Source organism: Falco rusticolus, chromosome 3 (assembly GCF_015220075.1).
Source record: "Falco rusticolus isolate bFalRus1 chromosome 3, bFalRus1.pri, whole genome shotgun sequence".
Taxonomy (NCBI): domain Eukaryota; kingdom Metazoa; phylum Chordata; class Aves; order Falconiformes; family Falconidae; genus Falco; species Falco rusticolus.
This window is the reverse complement of record NC_051189.1, coordinates 81,594,031-81,606,291: the sequence shown is the minus strand read 5'-3', so window position 1 is coordinate 81,606,291 and position 12,261 is coordinate 81,594,031. Positions and strand designations below refer to the sequence as shown.

General features: G+C 36.4%; 1 protein-coding gene across 2 annotated transcripts in view; it reads right to left on the bottom strand.

Annotated features, from left to right (window-relative positions):
• ADCY2 (adenylate cyclase 2) overlaps positions 1 to 12,261 on the bottom strand; it is a 225,080-nt gene that overhangs the window by 45,496 nt on the left and 167,323 nt on the right. For both annotated transcript variants that reach the window (XM_037381364.1, XM_037381363.1), the window contains exons 14-15: positions 10,389 to 10,486; positions 3,630 to 3,714 (exon numbers count right to left, since the gene is read on the bottom strand). In XM_037381364.1, the coding sequence (XP_037237261.1) occupies positions 3,630 to 3,714; positions 10,389 to 10,486 (183 nt within the window). The remainder of the gene's footprint in view (positions 1 to 3,629; positions 3,715 to 10,388; positions 10,487 to 12,261) is intronic.

Here is a 12,261-nt window from a genome sequence, read left to right as displayed (position 1 = left end):
AGTTTCAGGACATATGCCAATTTTAGCTAGGATTGACGAAGGTTTAATCCCTATGGGCAAACAACTGTTTCTATGAGAACTGTCAGCCCTCCCTGCCCTCAGCCTGGCTGCCCGAGGCCGGCAGGGGATGACACACTGCAAAGGCAGGCTCTGGGAATCTGTAACCTCATTATCTGTGCTACTGCTCTGCTGCAATTTTTGATGGAAAAATTCGTATTCTTTTTATTGGCTTTTGGTATCACTTTTTAATGGCTGATGGTATCACTCCAGAACAGATTGAACTGGACCGTGTTGCAGTGCTGCTGCCCAGTAAATCAATAAACTCGCAGTGAAAGAGCACGCATAAATTTCTTCTTACAATATTGTAATTAAATTTCGTAAGAGCCAGTCACTTTAGCATTACAGTCTGGGTGGGGTTTTTTCATTTACCAATGAAATTAAAATATTACAGAGAAACTTGTTCAAAGTTGGGTTTGTAGGACTCACTCTGCGGTGGTGACAGCCATTTATAGTCGGTGGAGACTGAGAGGGTGAAGTCAAAGCACTGAGACAGGCACACAATGTAGTGATGGCCAGGTGTCCTAACCTGAACTTAGAATATGCTGTCTTTGCTGACACTACAGGTTCCGCTCTATAAATCTCCTAACAGTCATGTAAATATTTAATTACAACAGCAAGTTTAAGTACCAGGTGCAGGTGCCCAGGTTGGTGGCAGTGCCTTGCAGTGGTGGCGGGCCTGCCTCATGCCAGTCCCAGCCAGCTCCACCGGCCCCAGCGCAGGGCACAGCTGAGCCCTGCAGCCACGGGCGGGCGCCTCGGGGAAAGCCGGGCTGAGAAAGGGCAGGAAATGTTGGGCAGAGAGAGGAGGGAATGAAAAGAGTGAGAAACAGCAGAGGGAACACCAAGGCTGGAGGAGGAGGTGCCCCACACCAGAGCAAAAGTCCACACTGCAGCCCGTGGTGGACCCAAGCTGGAGCAGGTGGATGCTCCTGAAGGAACTGCAGCCTGTGGAGACCCCACAGTGGAGCAGGGCAGAAGTGTGAAGGGAAAGAGCAGCAGAGAGAAATGTCCACATACTGACCACCCTCCACCCCCCCACCGGTGCTGCCTGGTGGGAGGTGGAGGCGTCTGAAGCGAAGGAGTGAAGCTCAGTTTGGGAGACGGAAGAGTGGATGGTGTGGCTTCAATGCTTGTTTTTGTTTCTTACTACCCAAATCTATTTTAATTGGCAATAAATTAATGTTCCCCAAGTTGAGTCTGCTTTGTCTGTGAAAGTAATTGTAAGCGATCTCAACCCACAAGCCTTCTTACCCTGCTTTCCTCCCCCATGGCCCTGAGGAGGTACAGCACGTGAGTGAGCAGCTGAGGGGGGGCCTCCCCATAGCCCAAAGCTAACTCAACACAGTTGAGCTGTTGTCAGTCACAGGGTCAGTCAGGCCAGAAAAATTCTTTTCTTTTTTGTGCATTTTTATAAAAGAGTCTGTAATTCTATGTGTGTGCACACAAGCACATGCACATTTACTATATGCATTCTGCAAGGGAACCCAAAGCGTACCCCTTTAGAAAAAGAGGTGGGAAAAATCCATGCTGGCAAAAAAGACTCCAAGTTGAATTGATATTAGGATGATAAAGCTTGATTTCTGTTAGCTGACACTATAGTGTTAAAACTCTGATATTGATACTTATTCACTTGAGAATTTCAGGCTTTTTTTCTTCTCCCTAGAAAGCATTTACAGTTCAGATACTGCAGTAGCTATGCTACTGAAATGCAACAGGGTGTCACTGTTGTTAAAGCTACAAAACGAAATTTTGACATGAAGGAAGAACTCTTATGGAAAGGACTGGGGAAAGATAAACCTACAGTCTCTTTAGTTAGCTGCCTTTTGTTAGATGCCATCCATCACCTTACAGAACTATGTTCATGCTTGTGAAGGAAAGGCAGTGCTGCATCAACTATGGTCATAACTTACTTGCTGAAAGTAAGCATAGCTTCTTGCTTAGCAGCATAGCTTCTGCACTAGAGCAGCTGAACGCATAAAGACAGGCATAAATAGCTTCTCTTCAAGCTCTTTAGGTTAGAACATGACATCTCGCAAGTCAACAGAAACGCAATAATAGGTCTCAATTCTGGGAAGTATTTACACTACATATAAAACATAGGAAAACCAGCATTGAAAATAGGTGTTAGATATTATTGAAGTGGCATAACTCCTCAACTCTGACTTGGGATATTTGCTTAGCCATCCTTTTAAATGCAGTAAAATATGTTTGTATTCTTCCTAAGATACACTATAAATAAAAGCCCCAGGAAATTTTGTGTCTCAGCACTTCTTGATAACATTTCATTGGCACCTTTTTTCCTACAGGTAAAAAGGCTGGCTTTTCCTTGAAGGATTTTTTGTTTATTTGTTTTAAATATGCTTATTTAGCAGCAGTACTCCGACTCCATCATTTTACTCTTATGTCAATAACAAAAAGCAATAAAGTATGACATTACATGAGAACTAATTTTCGGCCTTAAGTAATAGCGATACCTACCTCTAGGACCTCAGTCTGAGGATTTTAAAAAATTAAAAATACTGTTGCATTCTATCTCAAATTACTGAGCAGTGGCAGCTTCCCTACCTTATTGGAAAGACAATTGAAATGTACATTAATTACATTTTCTTACAAACATGTCCCAGTTAATTACAAGCCTCATAAGGGAAGAGAGAAAAATTATAAAATCCTGCTTCCTCTGTTTCTTGCTTTAACTGCCAGACCACCTTTCCTTACTAAGTTACATCACTTCACATAGTGATGTAACTGTCTTTCCCATGTGCGTGTTTTGCTTTTTTATTAAAATCCTTCTCTCAGCTTTCTCCATGGGAGCTTGTGTAAAGATAGAGAAGCAAAAGGAGAAGGACTAGTATACAAAAAGTTTCACCCAGATTACATGTCAAATTCAAATTGCATTTACTTTCTTACAAATCCTGAAATACCTTGTTTTAGATGGAGTTATACATTGAATCTATTTGAGAATAACTGAGAGGACAATAATACTTGTAAATTATCTTGTGAAATGCTGAAAGGTTTGCTAAATTTTGAATTATATTAAATTCCCAAATTCAGCATAATATCTGGCATATTAATAGGCATTGCAGTAATACCTGGACCACGCAATGATAACATTTTAATTTTATTATAGCAATTTAATTTTATATATTATAATTAAATATTCTCTAAACTCAGAAAATGGTCTTTTACAACGCTTAAACAAATACACAGTCCCCTAAATTAAAGCACTCAAGAGTCACCTCCTGTAATCACAATAGTAAAAATTTTTGAAAAGAATCAAACAAGTAATCAATTATCAAGCAATAATGGAAATCTCTCAGAGGATCCAGCTTCATGGGGGAAAGTGAGTATCACTGTAGGTACAGACAGTCACTGCACTGGCATTTTCTGTTTTTCAGATAAATGAGGACATTTAACAGTAAGTTAACATGGACAAAACAATGTCCTGAGAAGCCTGAGTGTGCAAGCTGTTCTCATTTAACTGGTACTCTGCAAAAGCAGAGTGACTTGGCAAAATCGGAACATGTGAAAGAAACCATTAACTAACGGATTACATTTCCTTCAATACCTACCAAAAGCTGTCCAGCAAAGCAGATGAACAAAATGAAGGAAAGCAAGAGAAATGCAGCCCCAAATGAAATTCCAAGAATAGATGTTCTACAAGAAAAGGAAAACATGCATTAATTTATCTGTTACACATTTGTAGAATGATCTTTCTTTGTGTATAATACTGACTACATGAAAAATTACCATGTTCAAGTAGCAACTTCCAAACACCAACACCATGGAAAACAATTCCAATCCTTACCAGAATGGCAAGCCTTTTTCCTGCCGTTTTCCCACTGCCAAAATGCTTGAATTGGCTTTACCTCTGACTTAACAAATGTATGACCATGAGGAGATAATTTCTACACAAATAATTTAAGTGACGGAGTGCATTAACAGCAGCAAAGTTTTATTTTGTTTTTGCCTTAGAAAGCCTGTATTAAAGATCCTCATTGCTTTATTTTTATGCTGTTGATTTTATAATATTTTATGAGTCCAATAGATATACAAAATAAACTTGTTGGTAGCGTACACTCCCCCCAAAGGTAGAAAAGCAACAGCATGGGACAGCAATGTCCAGTTTTCACTGTCTTGCAGCTAGAACCTGTAGTATCGGTGATGCTGCAGTCTCTTAGCCAGCAAGAGCTTTAATATAGTGACTAACATTTCATTAATGAATAGGTAAGGATTCAACACCTTTGGAAACTCATTTTGTATCAAATCTGACCGGCTGGCCAGTAGATTCTGAAGTATCAGAGGACAGGATAGGAAGGAAAAGTAAACACCATGAAGAACAGAAAATACAACAGATTAAATGAAAAAAAAATGAGTAATCTATACTCTTCCTGAAATCACCCTTACACAGTGTTCTAGCTCATCCTTTTCTTCTGTGTTATAAATAGGGAAACCTAGCCAAATAGCATCACTGGACATTCAGTAAAAAGAAACAGGGATACAGTAACAATGCATGCATGCATTCATTCTGCAAATGTGGAGATCTCTCTCACACTAAAGTGTAATTGCTCCATCAGGCACCATACAAGAGCTACTTAGCGCTGCTGCCTAGGGAAAGATGCAGTAGGACCTAATTATGTTTAATGAATGCCAAGAGGAGATATGAAGCTGTGGGATAACTGAGTTGTTTAAGCAAGGGAACTAGATGCCGTCATGAAGTCCCTCACCTGAGTGTCTGCTTTCAGTTGTAACCACAGATTTGACATTTTTACAGAATTAAAAATCTCTCTCAACTCCTTTGAGCACCAGCAAAACCCTCATTTTATCAAGCCTTATAGATTAGAAATATTGGCATGACATTTAAGAAGTTTTATATCCCTTGCTTTTTCCACAAACTATAGTAAATGTTATATTTTAAATTAGCTTCTCCATAAACACGATTCAGAATTAAAATACAGTATTAACGAAACATACATCTCTGTTCTTTAGAGATGCCATGTGAATTCAAATATGTAAATTTCAGAAACTGTAACACTAAAAACTTAGGAGTGGAATTCTATGGATCAGTTTTCTGAGATTACGTACAAACATTAGAAAACATTTTGACCTGTTTTAACAATAGTGTTATGGAAGCTATTTTCAGGAAAGAACAAAAAAGCATTAATTTCACAAACCAATTTGATGCTATATTGCTGCTATTAAAATAATTTTGGAGAGTAATTTATGAGCTTTCCTGCCAATCACTGAGACAACCTCTTATATGCCAATTATTCATCAGATTTTGGGTTGATGTGAACAGCTGATGAAAAACAAAATACTGGCAATTCACAACTTACATTAATCTTGAAATAATGTTTCTTTTACAAGTTAAGTTGAAATAATTCTTGATGATGAATACATGTTCTCCAAGAATTTCTCCTTGAGACTGAGACTGTGAACTGTATATCAGAGTATGTAAAAATAGAGTCTACTCCTAGGAATTTAAAATCTAGTAAGCAACAGATGACAGAAAAGGAATATAATTACCAGCCCCCCCCCCCCTTTTTTTTTATTTAATGTATGTATAAACACTTCCAGTCATATATTGTCCTTCAGTAAGATTCAAGTAACCATTTCTGCATTTCAGACTATTGCCATTCTTTCTCTGATATGAAGCATACAAAAAAGGAGCCTGCAAACCCTAAGAAATTATTCAATACAAGGATAGCCTTATGAGTCAAGTTTGGAGTCTCCTTGTAGAAGGAGAAATGAAGATGTTTGTGAGAGAAACTAGAGACAAGAGAAATAATATTAACATAGCATTAGGAGAGGTTATGCAAAAAGTGGTTAATCGTGTGGGCAACAGGCAACAACAAAAGGTCTCTGTAGCTGTTTTACATGACCAATGATGTTATTGAGGTGGCACAACAAGAAAACTTACATAGCAAGGTGAACCAGATTCTGATTACCAGAACAAAGAGTATAAGGAAAAGGAAAAGTAGTATCTTAGAATCCAGAGAAAAAAAAAGTTGTAAGATTTGTTTTCTCCCCACACCCCCTTCTTTTCTGGGAACAGCAGGACTTCTGTTTCAGCTAGGGTAAGCCGAAAGAGTTTCACGCTGCTCCTAGAAGGAAAGAAGCGAGCTGAAAACGCTATAATGGGAAACAAAATACTAAAAGTCAAGTGCCACCATAAACAAGCCTCATTTGAGGCAAGGACCATAGGAAAGCCATAACATGCATTTATTTTTTTGTCACTGGAACATTACAAATGCAGAACAGGTCTTTACAGCAAGCTAATCTTTCCTTTATTGTGCAGAATCATCAAGCACATTGCATAAGTCATCAAATGCATTGCATTGACAGATTTGGGAAAACCATTTTGTCAAAAGAACACCTGGGATCTCATGAGCCTGCTAACTTTTCACTGGCCTCTTCCTATACCTCAAGGAATGACCTCATTTCTGAAAGGTTTGCTTTCTGCTATGGTGCCCCAACAGGAACCCTGACAGGACAACCCTTGGCAATAAGTTACAGAGGGACAGAGTTTAAAATTGAGGAAACAATATGAGAACTTCCCAGGCTTCAGATAGCTCCAAGTCTAAATAATTTATGTTCTTGGCTATCCTTCTCATATTTTTCTGGTTTCATCAGCAAATATCTGTTTTGAATATTTCATTTTTATCAGGTGGTATGAAATCAGGAAAAAAATTGTTTTTATACTTATGTCTTCTTGGTAACAACTGAACTGAAAAATGAAAACTTATTATGAAGATAAAGATACTGAAAAATGGAGAAGAGAACTTATTCCTTCGACACTTTTGTAACTTCTAGGAAAACACATGGCTTATGGCAAATGTCCCTTAATGGGATGTAGAGAATTTCATTAGCTTGCCAGGTAATTAACATCCATGTTTTGAACTATTTGATTGCAAATTCTCTTTTGAGATGGTAATTTCTAATTGCTTCATTATGATTTTACAAGTATACAAGGCAATAACTGAATTCAGACCTTTTTGGTATCTAATAGCTATTTCTTTCTTAATTCAACTGATTACTTCATTGGTAGATTCAATGGAGGCTAACTGTATGGCAATTTTGACACTAAAAAAAAATCATTTGAGTATTATAACTTCCATTGAGTGTTTTTTAAAAAAAGTCAGATACAGCAGAAAAGAGGCTTGTAATGGCAGTTTTCTTTCATTTATACTGCTACATAAAAACTTTCCCTAAAAGCAGGCATGTAAGTACCACCTTTTCTATGAAGAAATCCAGCTATGCTTGACTGGATTGATACTACATTAAGGCCTCCTAAGCACTTTCCATGGGTAGAACAAGATAACTGCTAGCATGGCATGACTCGGGACAAAAGGACACAGTTTCTTGAACATAGCAGCCTCAGAGAGCAAAGACTTAGGAAAAATCTTAAAAGTAGTTCTAAACAATTTATTAAGTCAAATAGCACAAGAAGTAAGTCCTGTTCAATAGCAATGTACTTTCATCAATTTACCAGTTTGCATTTCAAAAAACAACACTACTTGCTGCAGCACAAACAAACCAGTAGGCTGCAACAAGTTTTTTACCATCAGTCAGATTCTACCACCCATGCTGCTTCTCCTTCCTCCAGAGATAAGATCAGCTCACACCACACTACCCCCCCCCCCCAATCCTCAGGGCTATTTAACCACTTAGCAGGAACGAGCTACAGCTGCACATCATCCATGTCAATCAACCCACTGCCTTCGCAGCAAGGCCACAGCTGCATGTTATCAGTGCTGATCAACCCACGGCCTTCATTCCTCTACAACTACCAAGTCCATCTTAGTTGACTGTTTCCCTAAATAAAGAACATAGGGGTTGTCTACATTTGTCTATATATGTCTAGAAATGTCTAGAATTACTAGAGACAGTTCTGTCACTTGGTAAACCAAGAATGCTCAAGAGACACTGAAGGCCTGTTCCAAGGAAATGTAATGATCAAGATTTGTTGTCATTTTAATGTCACAATAAAGATCTGTTCCTCATGATACATTTCACCCCAAGATATTGTTTACTTGAGTAAATTTATATTTACCACTTTATGTACAGTTTATTATGAAAACACCACACCAATTTATGGACCCTGGGAAAATTAAAACATTAATAAATTATTTCAGCCTTGAAATAGATGTCTTGTGATATTGGAGATATTACTTATTTCTTGGAACTTGCTGGATTTTACTCACCATCAAATATCTCCAAATCTACTTTAAAGCAGCAGGTGGTATGCCTCACAGAAATCAATGATACTACACTGCTGCAAAACCAGATTAATGGAATAGTGGATCAATAAAACCCAAGGACAGACTTAGTTCATCTCCCCGTCTTTATTAGATTGCCATTTAAAAATCCTATAGAATTTTTTCAAGAAAATAAAAAGGCTAGACAGAATTTTAGACTAAACTATGATTTATTTATTCCTTTTTTTTTTTTTTTTTTTTTTTTTTCTGGAAGGAAATAATGTTTGCCGCACTGCAGTATGTTCAATTTAAGCTACATTTGTGATGACTATATATACTGGTGATTTTTCAACTGTTTTTTTTAATTTGAAATACTCTCAGTTTCCCCACAAAGATGCAGATGCCTATACAATACCTTGCCTTTCTGTCTTCCATTTTTGCATCTCTTAAATTAATGCACAGACCCCTGGAAGCTGAATACCATTCATGTTGGCAATACCTGATTTTACATTCTTGCTTTTACTATTTAATATGCAGCCCTAAAAGAGTTCCAAAAGATAATTCGCATTTTTTTGTGATGAAAATGAAGAATCATATGTATTTTTTGCTTTAATGTTAGAAAGAGATCACATAGTATCAGCATATAGCATATCCTTTTACAAGTTGGAGGACACTTTCCTTACTTGAATACAGCTCCCTAGAGTTCACTGATTTTAAGTATCTGATATATTTTAATGAGCTACACCATTGGTTTAAGAGACAGAACAAGGACATAGCAAAATGAGCATCTTATGTATGATAGGTGATAAATCTAGATGAATTTGTGTGACTGAAACCAAAACATAAAAACAGATTCATAAATCATGCTGCTGGAAGGGACTAGTTAGATCCAAATTTGGGTTTTGGTATATCCAAACCACACATTTCCCTGAATTAATTCCTGTACTAATCAAAATAGAGTATGACCTTTTAAAATATACTCATTATGCAAAATGACAAATAAAATTAATCATCAGTCTTAATTCCATATTTTGCAATGGTAATATCTAAAGTCAGACCTAACCATGTAGAGGATACTGCCGAACCCTTTCTTGGAAGAGTGCCCCTTTGCAGCTTGGCTCTCTGTGTTAGAAGCTAAGTGGGAAACCATTTGAAAAGAAAATGCTGCAACACCTAAAGAGAAGCCCATAAAAACATATACATTTTATAAAACATGTCTGCAGTATGGAAAGCCAAAAAGCTTTGAATTTAAATGTGAGCAAGTACTACAGCACAAGACCAATCAATCAACTGAGGTAATAAATACTGCTCCTGAAGTTGCTGCACAGGAGAAAAGACTATGAGTGAAGAAACACTGTATCACATGGAATATACAATGTTGGCTTTGGAAACAATTGCTATAAAACAAATATGAACTTGCCACTATATAAACAATCAACAGTAGAATTCCATTTTAAGAAGTCTAATAAAATATTCTTTATTGGAACTCTCTTCCAGCTTTCTCAGCTTTTCTAGAATATGCACAGATAGAAAGATAGCTGATTTATATACAAAAATATAAATTAGCTCATAATACATGAATCTGGATTAAAATAATTATTCCAGCATTTGAATATATTTTAAGATTAATTTTAAAAAGAGAAATTTTATGAATAGTAATGCTCTGTATGCTTGCTGAATACAGTAGTATTATCTCAGTAATATGTTACATATATTTATTTAATCACAGTCCCAATTCTGCAATACGTTTTGTCCCACTTCAATGTCCAATTGTCACACATATTTCACAGGTAATTTTAGTTGCAGAAATTTATAGCTTGTATTACTTTTTTTTTACACATATGAATTTCACTCCTGTCATCATCACACATTTTTAAATGCAAAGAGAAAAAACCTAAAATGAATGAAAAACTGATACTAACGCTTGGCAACATGCTATTGAGAGCATTTAAAATTAGGAGCAAGCATAACATTGACAACGGGCTGAAATCCTCAGTTTTCTTTGTTCAGTTTTATTTCCATGAACTAACCTCTGTAATCTGATAATTCCAAAATGTTTTTCTTATGTATTTTTATTTTTTACATTAATGAGCAAACAGACACAAGAATGAGTACATGTTAAATATCACTTACTTTGGCAATACCAGAATCTGCACAACAAAAATACAGAAGAATATGAGACAGGCACAAGTCACATAATATTTAAATGCAGGCAGGGTAGTTGCTCGATACTAGAAGAAAAAAAAGCAAATGTTAAAACCACAATTTCCAAAGCAGATAAAATATCACCCAACTGAAATGTCAGCTTAAAGATGGAGATATATATAGGCAGTATTTAACAACATTAAATTTCCTGTTGTTCAATGACTTCCACATCCACTTACAAAGGGCTAGAGATTCTCAGGCATAGTATTGAATCCTTTTACTTCTTGAAGAACAGCTTAAGTAGCCATGTCAAATGTTTTTGTCTTGTTCATCTGCAGAATAGGACTATCCCAAATTAATCAAAAAAAGTTCAATGAAAAAAAAAAAAAAAAGCGAAAGCATTGAAAAAAATATTTTTAGGAATGGCCAACCATTCTTAGCTGATTCCAAGTTTCTTAGTCATTAACTCCCCAAACTGTTTTTTTAGTTGTTAATAAATACTGAATGGGCTGAACCAGTTACGCTTAATAGTCACTGAGAGAGGAAACTTCAGAGCACACAGAGCAGGAAAGTGTAAACTGCGCTACCAATTTGTATAAATGTTCCATTTCCAACAGCATAGCTAGCAATCATACTGTTATTTACTGGAGCTATATTATTACCTCAATTGAAATATTTTATGTCTGTTAAAAGGCCTCATATGTCTGCTAATACTACTAAACACTTGATATTCTTTGGAGAGAGTCAGTTTGATCTGCTTTGTCATTAAAAACCGACCTATGTAAGAATCTCTAGTTAGCCTGTCTAGAGACATAAGAATTAAGCAATGGAATATTTATCAATCAGAGTTGTTCTGCTATTTCAGATAGGTATGTCTAGATTGAAACCAACTAAATATTCAAAGGGAAATTACCTAAGTGTTGTGCCTATTAAATTTATTTATTAAATTTATTATATTAAAATAGTAAATTAAATAAACCTATTAAATGACTTATCTGTCAAAGATTTTTCAAAGGCTAAGAGTTTAAGATTTCATTATTAAAAGGAAATGTACCAAAGATTATTTTCAAAAATTCTTCAAAATGCAAACATCGTAAAATGGAAAATGCATGAGCTGTGCTTTCTAACTGCAAGCACACAGCTGTGTCTTTGTGCTTACTGCCAAGTTCTGCCCTTGAAACTCGTGCAGCAAACTTCGCATGAGCATGTAGAAATTGAGTTTAGCAGCCCAACAGCTTTTTTTTCATTTTCGAATTATATGACAAATTAAAAGCAATTCTTATCACATACTTAACTGAATTTGAAGGCACAAATATGACTGTGCTTGATGGATATGTTTGCAGCAAGTTTTGTTCTTCCACCTGTTGAACATGTCTGTTGTTTCTTAATGGTCTTGTCCAACAATTTTGAACCTTGAGCTGCTGTTAAAATCCCCACAAATTCCAACCCATTTGTAAATTCATTTAAGTGTTTCACACTTCTCTAGATATTTCCCAATGAAGTCAGGCAACTCACTCCTTAGGTTAAATAAATATTTTGCTTTATTACCTTGCTGTACTTTCATGTCCTACAGGGCCTGAAAAGCTCCTGTTTAAATTAAAAGCAGGCTTCTTACTGAGTTCATTAGTCAAGACTGGACCAGTGAGTCATTAAAAGGCCGTGAAGAAAGATATTAAAAAGCCGGATCCAAAAAGAACAATTAGTTCTTTGCCATTGCAAAATATTCTACAGTCTAAAAGAGATTAGACTCCTACATCGAGTATCTACACAGCCAAATAACTTAGCTCCCTGGTTTTCTCCCAAGTCCTGATTCCTTGATTGTCCAAAATGCATGTATGATGTTTTCTCTCAAGTTCTCTTT